The sequence below is a fragment of the Somniosus microcephalus genome, chromosome 24 (genome assembly GCF_052327205.1).
Source record: "Somniosus microcephalus isolate GS21.2 chromosome 24, FLI_Smic_1.0, whole genome shotgun sequence".
Taxonomy (NCBI): domain Eukaryota; kingdom Metazoa; phylum Chordata; class Chondrichthyes; order Squaliformes; family Somniosidae; genus Somniosus; species Somniosus microcephalus.
The window spans coordinates 10727011-10749535 of record NC_141010.1 but is presented as its reverse complement, the minus strand read 5'-3'; the positions used below and the strand labels follow the sequence as shown (position 1 = coordinate 10749535).

At 47.0% G+C, this 22525-nt stretch overlaps 1 protein-coding gene across 1 annotated transcript in view; it reads left to right on the top strand.

The window, feature by feature from the left end:
• The window catches only part of LOC147101038 (phosphatidylinositol 5-phosphate 4-kinase type-2 beta-like), a 148273-nt gene that overhangs the window by 27648 nt on the left and 98100 nt on the right, over positions 1-22525 (top strand). The window contains exons 2-3 of the mRNA XM_085966207.1: positions 11393-11490; positions 15741-15837. Of these exons, the coding sequence (XP_085822333.1) occupies positions 11393-11490; positions 15741-15837 (195 nt within the window). The remainder of the gene's footprint in view (positions 1-11392; positions 11491-15740; positions 15838-22525) is intronic.

Sequence of the window (22525 nt, the reverse complement as noted above, 5' to 3'; positions counted from 1 at the left end):
ACTCCCCAGCCAAGGGAAACATTCTCCCAGCATCCATCCTATCAAGCCCTGTAATAATTTTGTATGCTTCAATGAGATCCCCTCTCATTCTTCTGAATTCAAGAGAATATAGGCCTAGTTTACTCAATCTCTTCTCATACGACAGTCCTGCCATCCCAGGAATCAATCTCGTGAACCTTCGTTGCACTCCCTCTATGGCAACTATATCCTTCCTTAGGTAAGGAGACCAAAATTGTACACAGTACTCCAGGTGTGGTCTCACCAAGGCCCTATATAACTCAAATCGTCTTGTAATGAAGGCCAGCATACCATTTGCCTTCCTAATGGCTTGCTGCACCTGCACATTCACTTTCAGTGACTCATGTACAAGGACACCCAGGTCCCTGTGAGCATCTGCATTCCCCAATCTTTCACCACTTAGGAAATACTCTGCCTTTCTGTTTTTTCTACCAAAGTGGATAACTTCTCATTTATCCACATTATATTCCATCTGCCATGTTCTCGCCCACTCACTGAGCCTGTCGAGATCCCCCTGAAGCCTCTTCACATCCTCTTCACAACTGACACTGCCACCTAGCTTTGTATCATCAGCAAATTTCGAAATGTTACATTTAGTCTCCTCATCCAAATCATTGATATAGATTGTGAATAGCTGGGGCCTACGAACCGATCCTTGCGGTACCCCACTAGTCACAGCCTGCCTAGTAAGCAGACTGTAAAAGCTTCTACAAGTATGTAAAAATAAAAAGATTAGTGAAGACAAATGTAAGTCCGTTACAGTCAGAAACGGAAGAATTTATAATGGGGAACAAGGAAATGGCAGAGCAATTAAACAAATGCTTTGGTTCTGTCTTCACGGAAGAAGATACAAATAACTTCCCAGAAATGCAAGGGAACCAAGGGTCTAGTGAGAAGGAGGAATTAAAGGAAATTAGTATTAGTAAAAAAAATTGTGCTGGAGAAATTAATGGGACTGAAAGCCGATAAATCCCCAGGGCCTGATAATTTGCATCCCAGAGTACTAAAAGAGGTAGCCATGGAAATAATGGATGCATTGGTTGTCATAGATTATGGAACAGTTCCTGCAGATTGGAGGGTGGCAAATGTAACCCCACTATTTAAAAAAGGAGGGAGAGAGAAAACCGGGAACTACAGTTAGCCTAACCTCAGTAGTAGGGAAAATGCTAGAGTCTATTATAAAGGATTTGATAGCAGTACACTTGGAAAATATCAACGGGATTAGACAAAGTCAACATGGATTTATGAAAGGGAAATCGTGTTTGACAAACCTACTGGAGTTTTTTGAGGATGTAACTGGTAGAATAGATAAGGGAGAACCAGTGGATGTAGTGTATTTGGATTTTCAGAAGACCTTTGATAAAGTCCCACATAAGAGGTTAGTGTGCAAAATTAAAGCACATGGGATTGGGGGTAATATACTGGCATGGATTGAAAATTGGTTAACAGACAGGAAACAGAGAGTAGGAATAAATGGGTCTTTTTCAGGGTGGCAGGCGGTAACTAGTGGGGTACCGTAGGGATCAGTGCTTGGGCCCCAGCTATTCACAATATATATCGATGATTTGGATGAGGGAACCAAATGTAATATTTCCAAGTTTGCTGACGACACGAAACTAGGTGGGATTGTGAGTTGTGAGGAGGATGCAAAGAGGCTTCAAGGCGATTTAGACAAGTTGAGTGAGTGGGAAAATACATGGCAGTTGCAGTATAATGTGGATAAATGTGAAGTTATCCACTTCGGTAGGAAAAACAAAGGCAGAGTATTATTTAAATGGTGATAGATTGGGAAATGTTGATGTACAAAGACACCTGGGTGTCCTTGTACACCAGTCACTGAAACATAGAAACATAGAAGATAGGAGCAGGAGTAGGCCATTCGGCCCCTCGAGCCTGCTCCACCATTTAATGAGATCATGGCTGATCATCCAAATTCAGTACCCTGTCCCTGCCTTCTCCCCATATCCCTTGATCCCTTTAGCTTTAAGAAATATATCTAACTCCTTCTTGAATATATTTAATGAATTGGCCTCCACTGCCTTCTGTGGTAGAGAATTCCACAGGTTCACCACTCTCTGGGTGAAGAAATTCCTCCTCATCTCTGTCCTAAATGGCTTACCCCTTATCCTTAGACTGTGACCCCTGGTTCTGGACTCCCCCGCCATCGGGAACATCCTTCCTGCATCCAGTCTGTCTAGTCCTGTTAGAATTTTATAAGTTTCAATGAGATCCCCTCTCATTCTTCTAAACTCCAGCGAGTATAAGCCTAATCGACCCAATCTCTCCTCAAGCAAACATGCAGGTGCAGCAAGCTGTTAGGAAGGCAAATGGTATGTTGGCCTTCATTGCAAGAGGATTTGAGTACAGGAGCAAGGATGTCTTACTACAGTTATACAGGGCCTTGGTGAGACCACACCTGGAGTAGTGTGTGCAGTTTTGGTCTCCTTACCTAAGAAAGGATATACTTGCCGTAGAGGGAGTGCAGCGAAGGTTCACCAGACTGATTCCTGGGATGGCAGGACTGTCGTATGAGGAGAGATTGATTCGACATGGCCTGTATTCACTAGAGTATAGAAGAATGAGAGGGGATCTCATTGAAACGTATAAAATTCTGACAGGGCTAGACAGACTGGATGCAGGGAGGATGTTTCCCCTGGCTGGGGGGTCTAGAACGAGGGGTCACAGTCTCAGGATACGGGGTAGGACATTTAGGACTGAGATGAGGAGAAATTTCTTCAGGGGATGGTGAACCTGTGTAATTCTCTCTACCACAGAAGGCTGTGGAGGCCAAGTCACTGAATATATTTAAGAAGGAGATAGATTTCTAGACACAAAAGGCATCAAGGGGTATGGGGAGAGAGCGGGAATATAGTATTGAGATAGAGGATCAGCCATGATCATATTGAATGGTGGAGCAGGCTCGAAGGGCTGAACGGCCTACTCCTGCTCCTATTTTCCTATGTCCATGGACGATCCATGCAGCTCTGATGTTTAGTTTCAGGTTTGGAGTCCAGTAGGAGTCAGGGCTGATGCCATTTTAAAATCTAAAAGCATAGGTCTTATCTGCACATGCTTGAAACTTGTTAAGGTAATTGAAATAGACCAGTTTCAGGTTGCAACTCACAAGCATCTAGCACTTTTAAGATTGTTTTATCATCTTCGTGTTCCAATCCCTCCGTGGCCTCGCTCCTCCCTATCTCTGTAACCTCCTCCAGCCCTACAACCCTCCGAGAACTCTGCATTCCTCCAACTCTGGCCTTTTGTGCATCTTCGACTTCCATCACTCCACCATTGGCGGCCGTGTCTTTAGCCGTCTAGGCCCTAAGCTCTGGAATTCCCCCCCCCCCCGCCAAACCTCTCTGCTTCTCCTTTTAAAACTTATCCCTTTGACCAATTGCCTGTCCAAATGTCTCCTCCTTTGGCTCGGTGTCAATTTTTTGTTTGATTACATTCCTGTGAAGTGCCTCGGGACAGTTTTTTTATGACATTAAAGGCTCTATATAAATACAAGTTGTTGTTTCTCATGAGCAAGAACATGTGACATTTGCCTTTAAATATAAACGTACGAAGCTGTGCATGTTATTTTTTTTAAAAAAGCTTACAAAGGATGATATCTGATTAACTGAAAGCTGTTAAAATATTTAGGTTTACTAAACAGTTATCCTGCATAATTACTATCTTTATATACGCTAAAAGGATTACTATATAGTAGCTATAAAACCTGTTTGACTAAACCTCTGTAATTTGTGCAGTAATTTTGATGATTGTTGGTTTCCACAGTCTATGCATTGCCACTATGCAATATAGCACTGTGGCTGGGTGCGATTTTGCTCGTGTTTGGCTCTGCTTCTGCTATCAAATTTCATCAATAATTACTGGCAAATTTCACGATCCCTTGGCCGCTAATTTTGAAAATCAGCCTCTGAATTATTGTTTTAGTATATCGGATTACTACCCGAGTTGCTAATTAAAGAGTTTGTAATCTAACAGATAAACGTAGGAACTGTTAAGTCCATGAGGCATCGTAATCTGTGGATGTATGTGATTGTGCAGCTGCCACATGCTGCAGGTTTATGAGCTTTGGTTAAATGATGGCTTGATAAAAGCATGTGTGTATAGTGGGGTGGAATTGTGAAATGATCCAGTGTTGTATTTAGTGTTTTGCTAATAATGCATTAAAAAAGAAAAAGCGAACTCTCTAATACTCTGCTCATGTGATGCTCTTAATTCATCTCCTCAAATTTCTACCAGTATCAGTGATAAACCTGTAACCAACAGTTGCCTTTCGGATGAGACGTTAGACCGAAGCCCCGTTTGCCCCCTCGGGTGGATGTAAAAGATCACATGTCACTAGAGGGTGAGGGTGCAGAGGAGATTCACCAGGATGTTACCTGGGCTGGAGCGCTTCAGCTGTGAAGAGAGACTGGACAGGCTGGGGTTGTTTTCCTTAGAGCAGAGAAGGCTGAGGGGGACCTGATTGAGGTGTACAAAATTATGAGGGGCATAGATAGGGTAGATAGAAAGGAAGTTTTCCCCTTAGTAGAGGGGTCAATAACCAGGGGGCATAGTTTCAAGGTAAGGGGCAGGAGGTTTAGAGGGGATTTGAGGAAAAACTTTTTCACCCAGAGGGTGGTTGGAATCTGGAACTCACTGCCTGAAAGGGTGGTAGAGGCAGGAACCCTCACAACATTCAAGAAGCATTTAGATGAGCACTTGAAACGTCATAGCATACAAGGCTATGGACCAAGTGCTGGAAAATGGGATTAGAATAGACAGGGCTTGATGGCCGGCATGGACACGATGGGCTGAAGGGCCTCTTTCTGTGCTGTATAACTCTTATGATTCTAGAGCAGGGGAGTTTCTCCCCGGTGGCTGAGCCAATATTTATCCCTCAACCAACATCACTAAAACAGATTATCTCGTCATGGAAGAAGATCAGCCTTGATCTTATTGAATGGCGGAGCAGGCTCGAAGGGCCAAATGGCCTACTCCTACTTCTTATGTTCTTTATTATGTTATCACATGGCTGTATGTGGGACCTTGCTGTGCGCAATTTGGCTACCGCGTTTCCTACATTACAGCAGTGACTACACTTCAGAAAGTACTTTATTGGCTGTAAAGTGCTTTGGGCCGTCCTGCGGTCGTGAAAGACACCATATGAATGCAAGTTATTTTGTGTTAGATTCAGACAGAATGCAGGACATGATTTTGCAATAGTGTAGTTGATCCTTCTGTGTGAGCACCATTGTACATCAGTGGCACAGAGTGCATTTGAATTTGGTGCATGTGCTGGCAGCCATTGCTGCCCAAGTACAGAAACAAAATTGCGTAACACTGCTGCATAAAATTTATAAGATACCTGTGGACCTAATATGGCATTGCTCGCGGTAATTTAGATTAAAGAAGGTCTCATTAGGGCCAGGAGAGTTATGCCATGTAACGCAAACTGGTGCTAAGATAGGCCGTGTCCCTTTAAGGGTCGTGATGTCCAATACTGGTTAAGGAATCACTGAGCGAGTTCAGAGTTGAATCGTTCATCAGACTGCAGGCCAGAACGCTGGTTTCTTCTTTTCGAATGTCATTTGAATGCATTTCCAATCTGGCTGGTGGTTTTTTTCTGGAAAAGAAGCTCTGGTTATAATGGTTTACTTTTAGAAATATTTCTTGAGGTTCTTGATTTCTTTGCAGAATTGTAATGTGGAGTTAATCGACAATGGAAGGTACATTTATACAGAATGAAAACTAAAATGTACATCTATCCATCCAGAAACCTATCCCGGCAAATGAGGCTGTGTCTAGCAGACCTCTCATATTTCTTGGCTTAGTAATAAAACTTCTTATCCTTTTTGCCATTGGCAGCATGTCCCAAGACAAACTATCCCGGCAGATTTACCGGTGCTAAAAGGGTTAAATTAGGAGGACGGCTTGTATAGACTAGGCATGTATTCCATTGAGTATAGATGATTAAGGGGTGATCTAATTGAGGTGTTTTAAGATGATTAAGGGAGTTGATAGGGTAGACAGAAACTATTTCCTCTGGTGGGGGGAGACCAGAACAAGAGGGCGTAGCCTTAAAATTAGAGCTAGGCCGTTCAGGGGTGATGTCAGGAAGCACTTCTTCACACAAAGGGTAGCGGAAATCTGGAACTCTTTTCCCCCAAAAAGCTGTTGAGGCTGGGGGTCAATTGAAAATGTCAAAACTCTGAGATTGATAGGGTTTTGCTCGGCATGGGTATTAAGGGTTACGGAACCAAGACAGGTCGATAGAGTTAAGGTACAGATCAGCCATGATCTAATTGAATGGCGGAACAAGCTCGAGGGGCTGATTGGCCTCTTCCTGTTCCTATGTTTCCAGCAAGGCCCTGAAAACATAACTTTTTAATACAAAAAGTAATGTTTATAGCAAATAAACACTTCTGTGAACATCATTTTCTATTAACGGGTACAGTGCAAATTTGGTGTCTCGGATATATTTGCTAATCAACAGTAGCTCGCATTCTGTCCCAAGATCATCGTAGATTGCATGATGGCTGGGGGAGGGGGCAGGTGTGGGAGAGGGAGGGTTGTAGAGGGAGAAGGTTGAACTACTTCCTTCCTTCCCCCCCCACCGCCTTTCCCAACTCCCACTGAATCCCTAGCATCAGCTGTGTGCAGATATCGAGCAAAGGCCGTATGTCGTTCCGTGAAGCGGGGAAGCAAAGCAATTGGGAGGGTCATCCCGGCATCCCGTAACATCCACCTGGCGGCTAACCCAATGTAACATTTCCATCCTGGTAATTGACGAACGAGCCCGGCAGGATTTCTACAATCTTGCACTGTATGGTTCCCTCCGCTGTTTTAACAGTAAGGGCGTTGTACCTTTTTAAGTTTTATTCTCAAATACAGTAGATACTGTGTTTAGAAACAGGTGTGTTCTCGTGGGCATGATTAAGAAAGATGTTGAGTGCTGCTTGATTGCCATCAGTCTCGGTTGTAGGGCATTCAGGAACAAGGAGACCAAAGGAATTGGGAAGAATAGGATACTTTCTTTATTATTGTGTCAGCATGGTTTGTACCATTATGCATGGGACAGAAAATGTCAGGCATATTATGGGGTTACAGTTATACTACACCTGGATTTAGAATCCACATGATGTTGAACCAGAGCAGCCAAACTGTGCTTGTTTTGTTTGTCCCAGTAATGCACAGGGCCTCGATAGAGTGGATAGGAATTATTTTTTTTATTCATTCACGGGATGCGGGCGTCCCTGGCAAGGCCAGCATTTATTACCCATCCCTAATTGCCCTTGAGAAGTTGGTGGTGAGCCGCCGCCTTGTATCGCCGCAGTCTGTCGTAGCGTTTTTTTTCCAGAGTGTCTCGCTCAGCCATTTCAGAGGGGCAGTTAAGAGTCAACCACATTGCTGTGGGTCTGGAGTCACATATAGGCCAGACCGGGTAAGGACGACAGATTTCCTTCCCTAAAGGACATTAGTGAACCAGTTGGGTTTTTACAACAATCCGGTAGTTTCGGGGTCACCATTACTGACACTAGCTTTTCATTCCAGATTTATTTAATGAACTGAATTTAAATTCCCCCAACTGCAGTGGTGGGATTTGAACTCACGTCTCCGGATCATTAGTCCACGCTCTGGATTACTAGTCCAGTAACATAACTACTATGCTACCAGGTAGAGGGGTCGGCCATTTAAGACCAAGATGAGGAGGAATTTCTTCACTCAGAGGGTTGTGAATCTTTGGAATTCTGAGGGCACTGAATGCTGAGTCTTTGAGTATATTCAAGACTCAGATAGATAGATTTTTGGACTCTAGGGGAATCGAGGGATATGGAGAACAGGCCAGAAAGTGGAGTTGAGGTTGATGATCAGCCATGATCTTATTGAATGGCGGAGTAGGCTCGAGGGGCCGTATGACCTACTCCTGCTCTTATTTCTTATGTTTCTTATGTTCTTATACCCACGAATGACCTAGTTCCCTTAGCAGAGAGGTCAATAACCAGGGGGCATAGATTTAAAGGAATTGGAGGGGAGTTGAGGAGAATTTTTTTTCACCCAGTGGGTGGTGGAGTTCGGGAACTCACTGCCCGAAAGGGTGGTGGAATAGAAACCCTCAATGCATTTAAAAAGTACTTGGATATGCACCTGAAGTGCCGTAACCTACAGGGCTGCGGACCAAGAGCTGGAAAGTGGGATTAGGCTGGATTGACTATTTTTCGGCCGGCACAGACGCGATGGGCTGAATGGCCTCCTTCTGTGCCGTAAATTTTTATGATTCTATGATTCGGAAACCCTCCCAAGGTACATTTTAGTACTGGATTTTGACGGGATTTGGCGTTTTCAGCAGTACAGTTGTATGAATGGGGTATTTGTGTCACTGGGTTATTCAGTGTGTTGTTATCCATGTGCTACAGGAAATTTGTGCCCAAGTCAGTACGCTTTATGTGGAATACGCTTCTCCGGTGATGCTCATTATTCATCGCCTCTACTTGCTTCCATCCACTGGTAACCAAGTTATCGCCACCAGCACATCATCCTGACGTTGTACAACTCAACCTCTTCTCCTGCTGCAACCCAATTTTGGAAAGACATAATCTGTAATTGTACTGCTGGGTGTTTTTCACAGTTCAGGCGGGCACAGTATAAAAACTCCCGACAGGCGACATTGTGCATCACTGGAGCCCTAGTGACAGCATTGCCCTCAACGTCAGTGTTGCCCCAGTTTCATTAAAGTTTTAGAATCCTAGGCCGGAATTTTCCCATTAAAAAACGGGTGGGTTTGGAGCTTGGGGAGCAGTTAAATTGTTAAAAAATGTGAATCCCGACTTGATCCTGCCTCCAACCCCCCTACTTCTGGTTTTCCTGGAGGCAGGATAGGAGCGGGCAGCCAACCGGCTGCCAGGCGGAGTTACCGTTATTTAAATATTGTAATGAGGCTGAAAGCCTCTTTTTTTCCCCCCTCCATTTTGAATTTAAGTGCCTGTGGACGGAGTTTCACACAATTCGTGAAACCCGACAGTTAAACAGAGGGCGGGGACTGCTGCATCCAGGGGTAAGTGGCTTTATTCCTCCAGGGTCCCTGTCTCCCCCACCCCCAAGCGACGATGATCAGACCGGCCCCGATCCAGGGCAACACCACCCTGCCCCCGCCCCAGATCCCCGCTTGCCCCCATGATCCCCGCTTGCCTGCCGATGCCCAACCACTCCTCATCGCCCGCCGATCCTCTTTCTCCCCCCCGATTGCTTGCCCCCCTTCCGATTGCCGATTTCCACCCCCCCCCCACGATCCCTCCGCATGACCGATCCCTCGCAATTGAGGCCTACAGGACCGCAGCCAGCCACTCAAGCTGGCTGGCTGGCTGCGGGCGGGAAACCGAGGCCTCACATTTAAAGTAGGCCCTGCCGGTAAAATCGGCAGGGCCTGCGGGAAACCCGGCCTCCCGGGTTACCCACCTCCCCGAACAAAATTCCGGCCACACAATTTTACAACAAAGAAAGAGGCCATTCAGCCCATTGCACCCCTGCCTACCGTCTAAAAGTGCCCAACAGCAGAAGACTTGGGTACAGGCGTACTGAGCTGTGCAGGTATACCGAGCAGAGGGTAGTTGGTGCGAGAATGTCATCTCGTTGTGTCTGACATTGACTGTATGTGAGCTGCAGGCAATCAGAATGATTTCTAGAATCATAGAATAGCACAGAAGGAGGCCATTCGGCCCATCGAGTCGGGGCCAGCTCTTTCGAAGAGTTAGTCCCACTCCCCTGCTCTTTCCCCACATCCCTGCAATTTTTTTCTCCTTCAAGTATTTATCCAGTTCTCTTGTTCAACTCGGACTCTAGATTTTCCTTGCTGACACTTAAGTGGTTTTTAAATTCCTGCTTTTGCAAATGCTTTCAAAAAGTTGAATTCATAAGAAGTTTATTTGTTCAAGTTCCCCTGTGTTTGTACAATGCTTTTACTACCAATTCACAGGCTAACATTACAAGATTGGTGTTGCTCAAACTTGTAAACTAACTTTTTATAGACGTATCTTTTTCTGCCGTTTGGTTCTTTATCAAAAGAAACTTAACTGGACCAGCCTCATAAATACCGTGGCTCCAAGAGCAGGTCAGAGGCTGGGTATTCTGCAGCGAGTGTCTCGCCTCCTGACTCCCCAAAGCCTTTCCACCATCTACAAGGCACAAGTCAGGAGTGTGATGGAATACTCTCCACTTGCCTGGATGAGTGCAGCTCCAACAACACTCAAGAAGCGCGACACCATCCAGGACAAAGCAGCCCGCTTGATTGGCACCCCATCCACCACCTTAAACATTCACTCCCTCCACCACCGGCGTACTGTGGCTGCAGTGTGTACCATCTACAAGATGCACTGCAGCAACTCGCCAAAGTTTCTTTGAGTGAGTGCTGTGTGCATGGAGGAGGATCACGGCTGACCCTGATTGCATCCTCAGCCAAAACAAACACAGCCCCGCACGCGGCCAGCCCCAGCCCCACACACCCACACCCAGCCCCACTAACGCCCAGCCCCACGCATACCCATACCCGCACCCAGCCCCACACGCCCAACTACACACATACACTCTGGCCTTTTGAACATTCCCAATTTTAAATGCCCCACCATTGGCAGTCATACTTTCAGCTTCCTAGGCCCTAAACTCTGGAATTCCCTCCCTAAATCTCTCCGCTTCTCTCTCCTCCTTTAAGACACTCCTTAAAACCTACCTCTTCGACCAAGCTCTCGGTCATCTGCCCTAACATCCCCTTAAAAACTTCAGTGTCAAATTTTTTTTTGTGCTAACATTCCTGTGAAGCGCCTTGGGACGGGTTTTATTACGTCAAAGGCGCTATATAAATAGAAGTTGTTGTTGTCCTGCAGAAGTTACTCGATAGCAATCAGGAGCAGGAATCCTACCTGAATCGTCTCTTTTTTTTTTTTGCCCCCTCCCTAGCTCTGGGGCACTGAGCCGAATTGCAGTGTTGCTGCAGCCACTTTGGCTGAAATTAGCAAGGACTGGGAATCGATCCTGGGACCCTAACGATCTGCAGGGGTCAGTTTCACACACACAGAGACCGTGCATTTGCCAACCGAGCCGTCAAACAGACGTTTGGCTCTCAAAAGTATTTTGGAGTCTCGTTCCATGAAGTATTCGAACTGGTAAATGTTGACGTCGTGGCAATAAAATGGTGGCGAAATTTGACAACTAGCTTTTTACTAACTTCCTTTATTTTGTTTCACATCGGTGTGTTTCCTATGAACCGTCTTCATCCTTCTTTAAATTTACAGTACCTTGCCGGGCAACACAGGTTACCAATTTTGAACACTTGAACTAACACAACCTGCCATAAAAGCGAATTTACATTAGTAACCATTTCCTTTTCCAGATCAACGAGCTGAGCCATGTTCAGATTCCTGTTATGTTGATGCCAGATGACTTCAAAGCGTACAGCAAGATAAAAGTGGACAATCACCTTTTTAACAAGTAGGTGGACGGTGATTTTTGTAGTTTTATTGTGTAGATAAACCTCAGGTTGAATGATTTGAACCGGCTGTATTGAACTGTTAAACATTCATATATAAAGTGTCCTCCGAATGTTCCCTTTGAACTTTATTTTATTGAGCACGGAAGCATATGCCGAGCTTTAAGGGCTTTCCAATAGTGAGAGTCATGTTTTTAGTTCATGACGTGTTGCCATTTGGATTCAGTTTAAATTGTGTAAATTTTGAATTGTTTTTCAATGTCCTTTTAAGAGGTATAGTAACCAGGTTCATGTATGCGTTTTTCCCCACGTTCCTGATTCCTTATCTTACTCCCAGCAAAGGAAGCGGGGGCTGGGGGAAAAGGGACAGAGGCAAAGCACTTTCTTAAAGAGGGATAGGAAGAATCAGTGAGCTAGACTTGCTCTCTTGCGCATCCATGAAATGGGCTGCCAGAGCAGGACTGACCGGGTACTGCAAACAACTCACCTTGTGAATTCTCTTGAGTGAGGAATGGTTTGTGACGTGAGGGCAGTTACAAAGAGAACAAGGTGAGAAACATTTTGGAAAAGGACAGAGAGGGAGGTTGTGGCAAACGTTGATCTAGTGAAGTGTTGGATTGGGCTAAAAAAGCTGATCCACCTAAATGTCAAAATCCTATCCTAAATGTCATTGGAATTTAGCAATGTCCAGTGATTGAGTTTTATTAACTCAAGGGCTGGGGCTCTTTTCACTGGAAAAGAGAAGGTTGAAGGGTGACCTAATCGAGATCTTTGAAATTATGAAGGCGTTTGAGAGAGTAGACGTAGAGAAGATGTTTCCACTTGTGGGGGAGGTCAAAACTAAGGGACATAAATATAAGATCGTTACTAACAAATCCAATAAGGAACTCCAGACGAGCTCCTTTTCCCAGAGAGTGATTAGAATGTGGAACTTGCTACCACATGGAGAGTGTTTGAGGCGAGTAGCAGAGATGCATTTAAGGGGAAGCTAGATGAAGGAGAAAGGAATAGAAGGATATGTTGATGGGGTGAGATGAAGTAGGGTGGGAGGAGGCTCGTGTGGAGCATAGACCAGATGGGCCGAATGGTCTGTTTCTGTGCTGTAAATTTTATGTAAATCTCTGTCTGGGTCACTACTTCACAAGGTTTAAAAGCAAGTATGCCGTGATTGAGGGGGATCTTGGAGCTGCATCAACAGCTACTGTTGATAAGTCCGAGATCCAGACAGTCCTTGTGCTCCTCACCTGAAAGGAGGGCACAGATTTAAGGTGATTGGCAAAAGAACCAGAGCAGACATGTTGGGCCCGATTTTCGGCTTGTGTGGGAAATGGTCGGATTTCCCCGAATGTGGGGTTTCTGACACACATAAAAAAGTGTCAGCCAGCCCCACGCAATTTTCCCTCAATTGGCCAATTAATTCCCAGCATGTGGGAAGCCTTGCTAATTGTCTAAATCGAGTCAGGAATCCCCACAGTATGATGTCATCATTCGTGGTGCTTTCAAGGTCCATGGCAAGCACTGCATCCTCTGAAGGCTTCCAAACGAACCATACAGGATGGCAGAGGAGCCTGCAGCAGCTGTGGCCAGTGCCAGACCCCGAGCTGCCTTCAAATTCGCCGAGGCTTCACTGCAGGCATTATTGGATGGGGTTAGGGCCCACAGGGAGGTCCTCTTCCCTAGGTCAGGGAGGAAGAGGCCTCCCACTGAGACCAATGCTGCATGGATACAGGTGTCAGCAGATGCCAACTCGCTGGGAGTCACCAGAGGAACCTTGGCATTACATCTGTAACTCCTTCCTTTACTCCCCCACAGTACCATCCAGAGCCCCCGTCCTCTCTGTGGAGGAGGAAGAGGCTGTGCAGCCAGACTCCTCAGAGGAAGCTCCAACCTCTGAGGGTGCAGCGTCAGCAGAAGTAAGCGCACCCAGCACCAGCGCAGACACTCGCACCTTGGGGGGACCTTTGGGACATAGAGTAGTGTTGTCACCTGGTGTTTCACAGCTGACAAGTGAGCCTCAGCAGATTCTGGAGACAGGGACAGCGGTGGAGAGTCCTCGTCGGAGGGCGCAGGGCTCTGCCAGCTCAGCTCAGCTGCGCTGCATCTCGACCCTCTGCCTCTGGGTCCATCCGCAAGAGAAGAGGTGATGGATCTCCATGCACAGATGCAGGAGTCTCTGGCAGGTTTTGTCTCCAGGGTCGCTGCGAGTGTGGAGCGAATGGAGAAGTCCATAGCGACCATGAGCAGAGCCTTTGTGGAGTCATTGGTGCATGAACGCAGCACCATGGAAAGGTTGGCAACCTCCATGGAGGAGATAACTCGCCAGCATACGGAAAACATGGTGAGTGCTCATAAGAGAATGACATCTCTTGAGGAGCGTTGGCCATCTGTTGAACAGAGAAACCAGATCTTCATGGAAGTCCTTCTGAGTAGGACTGCCAGTGCAGAAACGGGTCCCACTGGCCCCCTAAAGCGCAGCAAGGTGCTCTCAAGCCACTTCCAAACGCTGGCCCCTTCTGGCTTATGCAGCTTCAGGTGAGTGAGCAGCAGCCTGGTGCTCCTGGTAATCATCCTGCTGTTCCTGGTTCTGCTGCTGCCACCTCTGCTGTTGGAGATCCTCTAATGCCAGGAAGGGAAGGTGCCAAAGGCCTCCCATGCTTCTAGTAGATGCCTCGGTTGAGGAGGTCCTGAGTTAGGGTGGTGAGAGGGGCTTCCCAGGAGCTCACACTGAAGAAGTCTGTGAGGCTCCAACTTTCTGCAGCTGCTCCTAAGGCTTCAAATAGTTCCCCCAAGCCTTGATCAACAAGGTCCTGCAGCCTGCAAATGCTGCCTCTTTAAATATCTTCAGCCCTCAGCGACCTGCTGCTGCGAGCAAGCAAGCCAGCTGTTTTCACGCCAGCTCTCATCGGCGGGGTTCTCCGCAGGCGGGTTTCAGGTGGGGAAAGCCCCAAAGTCGCAACGGCACGGGAAAATCCACTTCAACAAGCAGATAATTGCTTGTTAGTGCTCCGACGACCAGTCCCGCCAGCGGCAGCCGGGACTGAAGCGGGGCGCGTGAAAACGGCGGTCCGAAAGTCGGACGGGGCGGGGAATCAGGCGGGGGGGGTCCCGACCCGCTTTTTCCGCGATTTTCGGACCACAGCCGCATGAAAAGCCGCCCGACAGCTGCCCGAAAATCGGGGCCGTTGTGTTTAAAAAAAATTTTTTTTTTAATTCCTCGAGTGGTTAGGATTTGGAATGCACTGCTTGATAGGGCGGTGGATACAGATTCAATAGTAGCCTTCAAAAGGGAATTGGATAAATACTTGGAGGAGAAAAAATTGCAGGGATATGGGGAAAGAGTGGGGGAGTGGGACTAACTGGATTGCGCTTCGAAAGAGCCGGCGCAGACTCATAGAAACATAGAGGATAGGAGCAGGAGTAGGCCATTCGGCCCCTCGAGCCTGCTCCGCCATTCAATGAGATCATGGCTGATCATTCAAATTCAGTACCCTGTCCCTGCTTTCTCCCCATATCCCTTGACCCCTTTAGCCTCAAGAAATATATCCAACTCCTTCTTGAATATATTTAATGAATTGGCCTCAACTGCCCTGTGTGGCAGAGAATTCCACAGGTTCACTTGGGTGAAGAAATTCCTCCTCATCTCAGTCCTAAATGGCTTACCCCTTATCCTTAGACTGTGACCCCTGGTTCTGGACTCCCCGACCATCGGGAACATCCTTCCTGCATCTAGTCTGTCTAGTCCTGCTAGAATTTTATAAGTTTCAATGAGATCCCCTCTCATTCTTCTAAACTCTAGCGAATATAATCCCAATCAACCCAATCTCTCCTCATACGTCATTCCTGCCATCCCATGACTCGATGGGCCGAGTGGCCTCCTTCTGTGCTGTCCTGTTCTATGATAGGATGCAAGTTATTAAGGGAAATAATTACTGAGTGAAAACCCAAAATCCTTTTGTTATTTCCTCTCCGTCCCCCTCACTCCCCTTTTTTTACTTGGAAAGGATAATGAAATCGTAGTTCCCGACCGAGAGGGAGGGAGAATTCGGGAGGTACAGCAATAAAATTAGAATTAGCTGAGTCTATCCGATTTGCTATTTTTGCACATGACTGGACTCTTGCACGAGGAGGATGGGAGGAAAAGACATAACAGGCACGTTAACTGACATTGATTCACAGGCCTTTGGTGTTTTATCAAATAAAAACTGGTCTAGAAATCCCAATTTGAAGAAACTGTTCATTATTTCTTTTCTAGGGAGAACCTCCCAAGCCGTTTCAAATTTAAGGAATATTGCCCGATGGTTTTTAGAAATCTGCGAGAGAGATTTTCCATCGATGATCAGGATTACCAGGTTGGTTTCTTTTTCCGCTGATCTGATATATAACGGTGCGGGGGGTCTCCTGAACTCTGGCCATGCATCCTGTTTAATTTAACAACAGATTCTGGGGTTTAGCCATGAACTGAATTTTGTTAAGTAGAGACCAAAAATAACCCATTTCTGTAAAGCCGTCACTGTACGGGGAGGGGGTGGGGTGGGGTGGGCGGGGGGGTTTGTGCTTTGCGCTGTAGTGGGCTGCACGATTTGTTAGGAGCAATTTTCAAATCTACATACTACAGTACATTTTTTTTTACAGTGGCCCCAGAACATTACCCTCTGCGGTTTTGATGGGCCTTGTTTAGGTTTAGTACTTGGTCAGTTTTACTGTGACTCATCATTGCTTTCACTTCCGTGCTTGGCTTGGCCGTATAGTAAAATATAATTAGTCATTGTGAGCGTGCAGCTCATGGTTTTTTTTGTAGAACCATGCCGGACTAGCACTGTGTTTGTGTGCAGCCAAGTTGCTTCCCCTCTGTGGAAGGAAAAACCCCAAAGAGAGAACAGCATTTTGTGGTGTCAGTGAACCCAGCGACCAAATTACTCATAAGGGACTGGTGTTTTTCTGACGAATAGAGATGCCAAAATCTGCAGGAACTAAATGATGTTCCTTATACAATTGTACATTGTATTTTGTTTCGAAGAAGAGCAGGGGAGTTTTGGCCAATATTTATCCCTCAATCAACATCACTAAAAAACAGATTGTCTGGTCATTATCACATTGCTGTCTGTAGGGTCTTGCGATGCACAAATTGGCTGCTGCCCTTCCTACATTACAACAGTGACTACTCTTCAAAAAGTACTTCAATGGCTGTAAAGCGCTTTGGGAAATCCTATAAGATGTGAAAGGCGCTATAGAAATGCAAGCCTGTCTTTCTTTCAGTTTTGTAAAGAACTTTTGGAGCTGTGCAAAGTTTAGTTGTCAAAAGCCTTAAACTTGTTGGAATAGAATGGAATAGCACGGGCACGGCAAAGCTCGGTAGGTTAACTGTTCTGCCCAGGGAGGAAGTGAGTCATACAGGAAGGGCCCAGATTCTATCACTCAGCTGTGACTAATTTACTGATCGCAGCTGGAGGGGTGATCGGGAGGGGCAAATCAGCCAGCAACTGCTATGCACTGACCCCACCTGCTGGAACGAGTGTGCACACTGGGTGGGTATGGCTGAGGTGTAGGCGTGCAGCCGGTGCTCGTGGCATCACCTTCGGAACAGTAGAGGAGAAACTTGGACAAGCAGAGTATCTGAACATTGCTGAGGGCCAGTGTTTGGTCGAGCAGTCATCTGCAAGGTCCCGCGCAGGCCGCTCACTGGCTTTTTGCATTGTAGGTGCCACGCATGCGCAAAAAATTGAATGGGCCGCGCATTGCGGGAGGCAGGCCGCGCAGGAGGCAGTGCAGCTTACGGGGGACGTTGTTGAGGGCTGTAACGATAAAAGTAATCTACACTGTAATAAGGGTAGAATCATAGAATAGTACAGCACAGAAGAAGGCCATTCGGCCCATCGAGTCTGTACTGGCTCCTTCAAAGAGCAATCCAGTTAGCTCCACGCCTTGTTTCTTTCCCCATATCCCTGCAATTTTTTTCTCCTTCAAGTATTTACCCAATTTCCTTTTGAAAGCTACTGTTTAACCTGTTTCCACCACCCTATCATGCAGTGCATCCCAAATGCACCAGCTAATATAGCTACACTGGATTTTGCGAATGTAATGGTGATGTTGGTGCAACAAGCTCCACTGAACATCACTGGTATGCATGCTACAAATTGACCCAATTGAATTTTCATCAGAGTTAAATTCAACAGAATTATTGAGACTCTGGACCCATGCTCAGTGCCGGCATTAGTGTCACGTAATGCGCTGGTGGTTGGCAGTGTGATGCAAAAAAGAGGTTATGTGCCCTACCCGATCTTGTGAAAGATAATTGAGGGTGGCACCTTAAGGTGGCAAAAGCCATGGATTGAGGAAACACTACGCACTTTGGCGTGAAACCAGTAATCGTCGCGTTACCTCTTTATTTTTGATGGGTGACGTAATTGGAGAATTGCTTACTTTTCCCCCTTCAGCTCCTTTTTGATATCTGGCACAACATGGGCCGCTTGCAATGTGATACTCCTCCAAAATAACTGCAGCAAGATTCCTGAACATCATCGTTCCGAAGGACGCTCACTCTTTGCTCCGGTGTGTGGCTCTTCCCTGCTCGTCATGGCTATTCTGACTGACAAAGTGAAAATGCAGTTGTGCTGACTTTAGGACTGTTCCAATTTTCCCCAGGCAGTCACAAAAGAGGGAAACAAACTAATCAACATCTGTTGGGGCTAGATTAATCGTGATACAGCAGTTTAAGCCGTGGGTTGGGTTGGAGGGCGACGTTTGAATTGCTATGAACGTCCTTTTGGTGACAAAGCCCTTTCATAGAAACATAGAAGATAGGGGCAGGAGTAGGCCATTCGGCCCCTCGAGCCTGCTCCGCCATTTAATGAGATCATGGCTGATCATCCAAATTCAGTACCCTGTCCCTGCCTTCTCCCCATATCCCTTGATCCCTTTAGCCTCAAAAAATATATCCAACTCCTTCTTGAATATATTTAATGAATTGGCCTCAACTGCCCTGTGTGGTAGAGAATTCCACAGGTTCACCACTTTCTGGGTGAAGAAATTCCTCCTCGTCTCAGTCCTAAATGGCTTACCCCTTATCCTTAAACTGTGACCCCTGGTTCTGGACTCCCCCGCCATCGGGAACATCCTTCCTGCATCTAGTCTGTCTAGTCCTGTTAGAATTTTATAAGTTTCAATGAGATCCCCTCTCATTCTTCTAAACTCCAGCGAATATAAGCCTAATCGACCCAATCTCTCCTCATACGTCATTCCTGCCATCCCAGGTATCAGTCTGGATGACTTAATGCAAGGGTATCCAAGGGTTTTGATTCCGTGGTGCATCTGATAGAATGTTTAAATCGGTTCCCCACCTTTAATTTTGCATTTTTCTTTTTATTCATTCCTGGGATGTGGGCGTCGTAGGCAAGGCCAGAATTTGTTGCCCATCCCCAGTTGCCCTGAGAAGGTGGTGGTGAGCAATGTTTCCTGTAAGCCGCACAGCGCTCCAAGAGGTCCTGCGCAGCCGGCTTTTCAATAGAAAAACCGCGTATGTGCGGTATATTGAATGGGTCGCGCCGCCCCATAAAGTGCCCGCGTGGCCCGGGAAAAAAAAAATTACAGTCGACATTACTGGTGAGCCACCTTCTTGATCTGCTGCAGACCATGTGGTATTTTTTGTAGCGAGTGTTTGAAGACCAGGACCTCCAAACCCGGCACTAAACTCATGGTCTACAGAGCAGCAGTGATACCCACCCTGCTGTATGCCTCGGAGACGTGGACCATGTACAGCAGGCACCTCAAAGCACTGGAGAGGTACCACCAACGCTGCCTCTGCAAGATCCTGCAAATCCAGTGGCAGGATAGGTGCACCAACGTCGGTGTGCTTGCTCAGGCCAGCATCGAAGCTTGGACCATGCTCAATCAGCTCCGATGGACGGGTCACATTGTCCGCATGCCCGATACGAGAGTCCCAAAACAAGCGCTTTACTCAGAGCTCCGGCACGGCAAGAGAGCCCCAGGTGGGCAGAGGAAACGCTTCAAGGACACCCTCAAAGCCTCCTTGAAAAAGTGTAACATCCCCACCGACACCTGGGAATCCCTGGCCCAAGACCGCACAAAGTGGAGGAGAAGCATCCGGGAAGGCGCCGAACACCTCGAGTCTCTTCGCCGGGAGCAGGTGGAAGCCAAGCGCAGGCAGCGCAAGGAGCGCACGTCAACCCAAGCACCCCACCCACCCGCCCCTTCAACCACCGTCTGCCCCACCTGTGACAGAGACTGTAGGTCCCACATTGGACTCATCAGTCACCTGCGAACTCATTTTTAATGTGGAAGCAAGTCATCCTCGGTTCCGAGGGACTGCCTAAGAAGAAGAAGACGATTCTTTGTAGCGATCTGATACAACTGAGGTGTCCTGCTGGGCCATTTCAGAAGGCAGTTAAGAGTCAGTCACATTGATGTGGGTCAGCCCGGGTAAGGGCGGCAGGTTTTCTTCCCTGAAGGACGTTAGTGAACCAGTTGTGTTTCAACAACAATCCGATAGCTTCATGGTTATTTTTTTAATTAATACCAAATTTTTATAACCAAATTTTTATAGCGCAATCAGCTGGGAACGTTTCAGAAGGGTAGACAACAACAGCTTGTATTTATATAGCGCCTTTAACATAGTCAAACGTCCCAAGGCGCTTCACACGAGCGTTACAAGACATAAATTTGACACCGAGCCACGTAAGAAGAAATTAGGGCAGGTGACCAAAAGCTTGGTCAAAGAGGTCGGTTTTAAGGAGCGTCTTAAAGGAGGAGAGAGAGGCGGAGAGGTGTAGGGAGGGAGTTTCAGAGCTTCGGGCCCAGGCAGCTGAATGCATGACCACCAAAGGTTGAGCGATTTATAATCAGGGATGCTCAAGAGGGCAGAATTTGAGGAGCGCTGGTATCTCATGGGGGCAGGGTAATGTGGGAGGGGGTTGTGGGGCGGAAAGAGATTAGAGATAGGAAAGGACGAGGCCATGGAGGGATTTGAAAACAAGGATGAGAATTTTGAAATCGAGGCGATGCTTAACCCGGAGCCAATGTAGGTCAGCGAGCACAGGGGTGATGGGCGAACGGGACTTGGTGCAAGTTAGGACACGGGCAGCCGAGTTTTGGATGACCTCAAGTTTACGTAGGGTGGAATGTGGGAGGCCAGAGGTAACAAAGGCATGGATAAGTTTCAGCAGCAGATGAGCTGAGGCAGGGGCGGTGGCGGGGGATGTTACGGAGGTGGAAATAGGCGGTCTTGGTTATGCCGCGGATATGTGGTCGGAAGCTCATTTCAGGGTCAAATATGACACAGACGTAGAGAAGATGTTTCCATTTGTGGAGGAGCCCAAAACTAAGGGTCATAATTGTAAGATAGTCACTAATAAATCCAATAAGGAATTCAGGCGAAATTTATTTACCCAGAGAGTGGTGAGAATGTGGAACTCGCTGCCACAGGGAGTAGTTGAGGCGAATAATATAGATGCATTTAAGGGGAAGCTAGATAAGCACATGAGGGAGAAAGGATATGCAGATAGGGTGAGATGAAGTAGAGTGGGAGGATAAACACTGGTATAGACCAGTTGGGCCGAATGGCCTGTTTCTGTGCTGTAAATTCTGTGTAACATCTTGGTGTTCTGATTTAGGATGTATCCATCAATGAGCAGCAGTGCCTAAGAGCAGCCCTTTCCAAACCTGCAGGCCCACAAAGTTCAAATAGGACGGATCAGCAAATTATTTAAAAAAAAATGTAAATAGGATTGCTTTGTGGGCTGATGCCTAGGGCTGCAGTTTGGAAACTTCTGACCTAACGGGTAAAGCTGCCTCCTGATGTGGAACCTGACCATACAGACCAGCAGGTGTCATGTTCGATTCCCAGCCTGCGCTGAGCTTGCTGATCTCGGGGCGGCAGTTTGAGTTGGCGCAATTCGCCTCCGTGCCGGGGGGGGTGGGGGTGAAAAATCAGCCTGTGTTCTCATTCCTGATGGGTATCGAGCAACTTAGGCTGGAACGTGGAATCCTGCTGTGTGGCTGCCGGATGTTGGCAGGATCGGGCTTTGCTGTGCGCCCTCCGTGCTGGAGTACCCTGTCTGGGTGATGCCCTCCATGGTTGAATATCCTGTCAATGTCTAGGTGGACGCATGAATAGCGGCCACTTTAATGAGCTACCGAGGGCTACTGCTGCTGCTGTGGAGAAAATTGGGCGGCGGGGGGGAGTGGTGAATGTCACTTGAATAGAAGCTCAGTGGGCTGTTTGATTTTGAGTTCTTGACTCTTAGCACCAAACTTGGCAACTGCTGAACAAATGCTGCTGAAAAATCCCACAAACAGTGAGACAGCTGAATGGAAGAAGCTGCTTCTTAGGCAGTCCCTCGGAACCGAGGATGACTTGCTTCCACATTAAAAATGAGTTCTCCGGTGACTGATGAGTCCAATGCGGGACCTACAGTCTCTGTCACAGGTGGGGCAGACGGTGGTTAAAGGGGCGGGTGGGTGGGGTGCTTGGGTTGACATGCGCTGTTTGCGCTTGGCTTCCGCTTGCCCCTGGCGAAGAGACTCTAGGTGTTCGGCGCCTTCCAGGATGCTTCTTCTCCACTTTGTGCGGTCTTGGGGCCAGGGGATTCCTAGGTGTCGATGGGGATGTTGCACTTTTTCAAGGAGGCTTTGAGGGTGTCCTTGAAGCGTTTCCTCTGCTCACCTGGGGCTCTCTTGCCGTGTCAGAGCTTCGCGTAGAGTGCTTGTTTTGGGAGTCTCGTATCGGGCATGGAAGAAGCAGCCTGAAGATAAGTGGCCTTGGTGATTGGTCCAGATCCTGGTACAGTGTGAGCTCAGATCAATAGCTGCATCATCTAAGCACAATGCTAGTCACAGCAATGGCTTCAAGTGCATCATTCTTTAGAAATCATTCTGAGCCCCCCCCATTTACTCGGAACATAGAATTTCACAACCACATTAACTTGTTATGGCGATAATGTGTGGGTCTAAAACTTCAATTTTAAAATTCTCATCCTTGTTTTCCAAGCTCTCCATGGCCTTGCCCCTCCTGTAACCTGTAAT